The sequence below is a fragment of the Cebus imitator genome, unplaced genomic scaffold (genome assembly GCF_001604975.1).
Source record: "Cebus imitator isolate Cc_AM_T3 unplaced genomic scaffold, Cebus_imitator-1.0 Scaffold329, whole genome shotgun sequence".
NCBI classification, from domain to species: Eukaryota; Metazoa; Chordata; class Mammalia; order Primates; family Cebidae; genus Cebus; species Cebus imitator.
The window spans coordinates 2,934,680-2,937,989 of NW_016107644.1; the positions used below are offsets into that span (position 1 = coordinate 2,934,680).

The following is a 3,310-nucleotide window of genomic DNA, read 5'->3' on the forward strand; positions in this document are numbered from 1 at the left end:
GTTCCACTGTGGCTGGGAGGGAGCCACGTCCGACACGTTCTCTCCCACGCTGATGGTGTTGTCGGACACGTGTCCCTCGATGTTCCACTGTGGCAGAGTGGGAGCCATGTCTGACACATTCTCTCCCATGCTGACGCGCTCCTCCCCACAGCCTAAGCTGGGGGAGGAGAGAGATGGCCCCACTTCTACAGGCAGCTGTGGCCCACAATCCAGAGCAGCGTTCCGTGCTCCCAGGCTGAGCGCTGACTGGGACGTGTGGCCAAGGAGGCTCTGTTGGGGCCTGGGTGTGTTGGACTCAGTTTCTGGTGAGAGGGCCCCCAACATCACGTGGGGCGGAGGGATGGGTCCATGGGTGTTCCACCGTGGCCGAGTGGGAGGTACGTCCGACACACATACCCCCAAGCTGATGCTGGCGTCTGACACGTGCCCATGGGTGTTCCACCGTGGCCGGGTAGGAGCCACGTCTGACACGTTCTCCCCAACCCTGATGCTGGCATCAGACACATGCCCATGGATGTTCAAACGTGGCCGGGTGGGAGCCACGTCTGACACGTTCTCCCCAACCCTGATGCTGGCATCAGACACGTGCCCATGGATGTTCCACCGTGGCCGGGTGGGAGCCACGTCAGACACGTTTTCCCCAACCCTGATACTGGCATCAGACACGTGCCCATGGATGTTCCACCGTGGCCGGGTGGGAGCCGCATCTGACGTTTCCTCCCTGACCCTGATGCTGGCATCGGACATGTGCCCATGGGTGTTCCACCGTGGCTGAGTGGGAGCTATTCCAGAATTGTAGCCCCCTGTGGGAACACCACCCCCTGACACATGCCCAAAAAGCTGCTCTGTGTGCTGACTGCTCCCCTCCTCCAGGGCGGCACACCTGGGTGGGTGTGAGGGAGGCAGAAAGCTGCACTCTGCAGCCTGGAGGGGCCCTGGTGAAGGTGAGGCGGCCACAGCCGGCCTCAGGACAGTACTAAAGTCGTACTCCTGTGGCTTGGAGGGCTGAGTGCTGGCCGATGAAGGTGCCTCCCCAGGAGCTGAAGCGGGCAGGTCTGAGCTGATGGTCTGCAGCGCTGCCTCCAGGAGAGGGACCGTGCCAGTCTGCAAAGACTGCTCAGCCCCTGGGCCCACAGGTAGGAAGTCTCCAAGGCTGAGGCCGTCAGAGAAGGACCCAGGCTCCTCTGCCTGCTGCAGCCCTGGACCACCAGCTCCCACTGCTAGAGGCTTAAGGGGCTGTGGGGTCCGCAGGTCTGGCCTGTTCGGGCAATCCCAGGAAGCCGAATGTTGCTCTGCAGTCCTAGAATCACAGCCTTGGCCTCCATCTGGGTGCTCAGGGCCAGATGTGACCTGAAACACACATGACATTGGACCCAGTCTGGTCTCAGGCTCCCTGAGCCCTCAAACTCTGTCCCCCAAGTTCAGCTCTGCAGCCATGACCGACACTCACCAGGTGCCAAGGGCTATGGCAAACAGTCAGGCCCAGCACCCCCAGCTCAGAGTTAGGGCACCCTGGGTTCTGCTCTGCCACTCACCTGGGAGTGTGGGCTCAAGAGAAAGTCTGCCGGCTCCTGGGGCTGGTGAGCCTCAGTCATCGCTTTCAGCATCTCCTGAAATTTAAGCCAGAGGGATGACCAGCAGAGCTGGAGAAAAGCACGGCCCCTACGCCCACAGCAGCCATGTACACTGAACCAGACAAGGCTTGTGCTGGGCTCCACTGGGACCCCAGCACTCCAAAACCACGAGCTCCTCACCACCTCTATCTGCAATTCAGTGGCACTGCTACAAACATGAGAACCACCAGCCCACTCCCATAAGAGCACGCAGGTCTGTGTGCAGTTCCAGGGGGTTACCAGACCCCCAAAGCCCAGGGGAAGAGCTGCCACCTAAAGCTGCTGAGATACCCGAATGCGTTTCTCATCTTCTAAGAGAAAGCGAAGCCGTGCACTCTCCAGTCGGTGCCTCTGGATTCTCCACAGCGCCTTCTGCTCCCGACGAGCTGCCTCTGCAGAGAGCCTGCTGTAGTGGTCGACCAGCGCCTGCCTGAAGCCACACCCAGAGAGGACACAGCCACAAGAGTCACCCCGTCCCATCCACCTGGCGCCCCTCGGGGGAGAATGGTTCTGCACAACAGAGGCCCCAGTGGGCCCCTGCCTCTAATCTCCCCCTGCCAGGGCCGGATAGCTCTGGGCCCTCACAGCACCTGCAGGGCGGCACCAGGCAGGCCCTTCCACCTGCCAGGCTGGGAAACCTTGGCAAGTCGGTGCCCAGCCAGGGCTCAGCAAGGTCTGTTGGATGAAAACCAGAATAAGATCCTGCATGGCCTGAAGCAAGGGGTGAGCAGGATGCTGAGGGCCCCAGGCCCCTAAGAAGCAAGGCCTCTTCTCCTACAGGTGCAGACCTGAGAATTGAAAACTAATGCAAAAAAGTACATGAAGCAAAACCAACACAAACGCTTTATTTGCTGAATTCAAAGCCGGCCTCACCTATCATGCCCCCTGATTTTGAGCTTTTCTCCAGCAGGCAATTTGTGCTGGGCTCCACTGGGACCCTGGCTCAAACCTGAACCGGCCAGCTCTAATTTGCCCACCACAGGCCAGAGACATGGTGTCCAGGCCTGGTTTTCTCCATGTGTTAATGGGACAGCATCTACTCACATACATGCGCAAACACGTACGCATGCAAAAACGCATACGAACATGTGCACACAGGCACACGCACCCCTCCACGAATGTCCCTCACTGGCTCCATAAACGGATCTAAGGTTGAGACAACTGAGCATCGTGTGGGGCTGAGCGGGAAGCAGCCAGACCCTCCTGAGAGGGTCCTTCTCTAAAACCCCAAACAGCCCCTTGAAGGCTCCAGCTCTACTCAAGACTAGCAACAGGCTGATGACAACACGGGAGACAGACTCAAATGCTGTGCTGGACAAACACCATCTCGGCCGGACACGTAATCCCAACACTTTGGGAGGCTGAGGCAGGCAGATCACCTGAGGTCCGGAGTTTGAGACCAGCCTGGCCAACATGGTGAAACCCCATCTCTACTAAAATTAGAAAAATTAGCTGGGCGTGGTGGCGGGCACCTGTAATCCCAGCTGCTTGGGAGGCTGAGGCAGGAGAATCACTTGAACCTGGGAGGTGGAGGTTGCAGTGAGCTGAGATTCCACGCAACATTGCACTCCGGCCTGGGCGACAGAAGAAGACTGTCTCAAAAAAAATAGTGGCCGGGCGCGGTGGCTCAAGCCTATAATCCCAGCACTTTGGGAGGCCGAGGCGGGTGGATCACGAGGTCAAGAGATCGAGACCAT

General features: G+C 59.0%; 1 protein-coding gene across 7 annotated transcripts in view; it reads right to left on the reverse strand.

Annotated features, from left to right (window-relative positions):
• TUBGCP6 (tubulin gamma complex associated protein 6) overlaps window positions 1–3,310 on the reverse strand; it is a 29,633-nt gene that overhangs the window by 2,873 nt on the left and 23,450 nt on the right. For 5 of the 7 annotated variants that reach the window (XR_005196385.1, XM_017504881.1, XM_037730070.1 and 2 more), the window contains exons 14-16: window positions 1,905–2,043; window positions 1,536–1,610; window positions 32–1,350 (exon numbers count right to left, since the gene is read on the reverse strand). Coding sequence is in view for 6 of the 7 variants with exons in the window: in XM_017504881.1 (XP_017360370.1) it covers window positions 32–1,350; window positions 1,536–1,610; window positions 1,905–2,043 (1,533 nt within the window). In the remaining variant the exon portion in view is untranslated. The remainder of the gene's footprint in view (window positions 1–31; window positions 1,351–1,535; window positions 1,611–1,904; window positions 2,044–3,310) is intronic. The other 2 variants (XM_037730071.1, XM_037730069.1) reach the window with 2 other exon arrangements.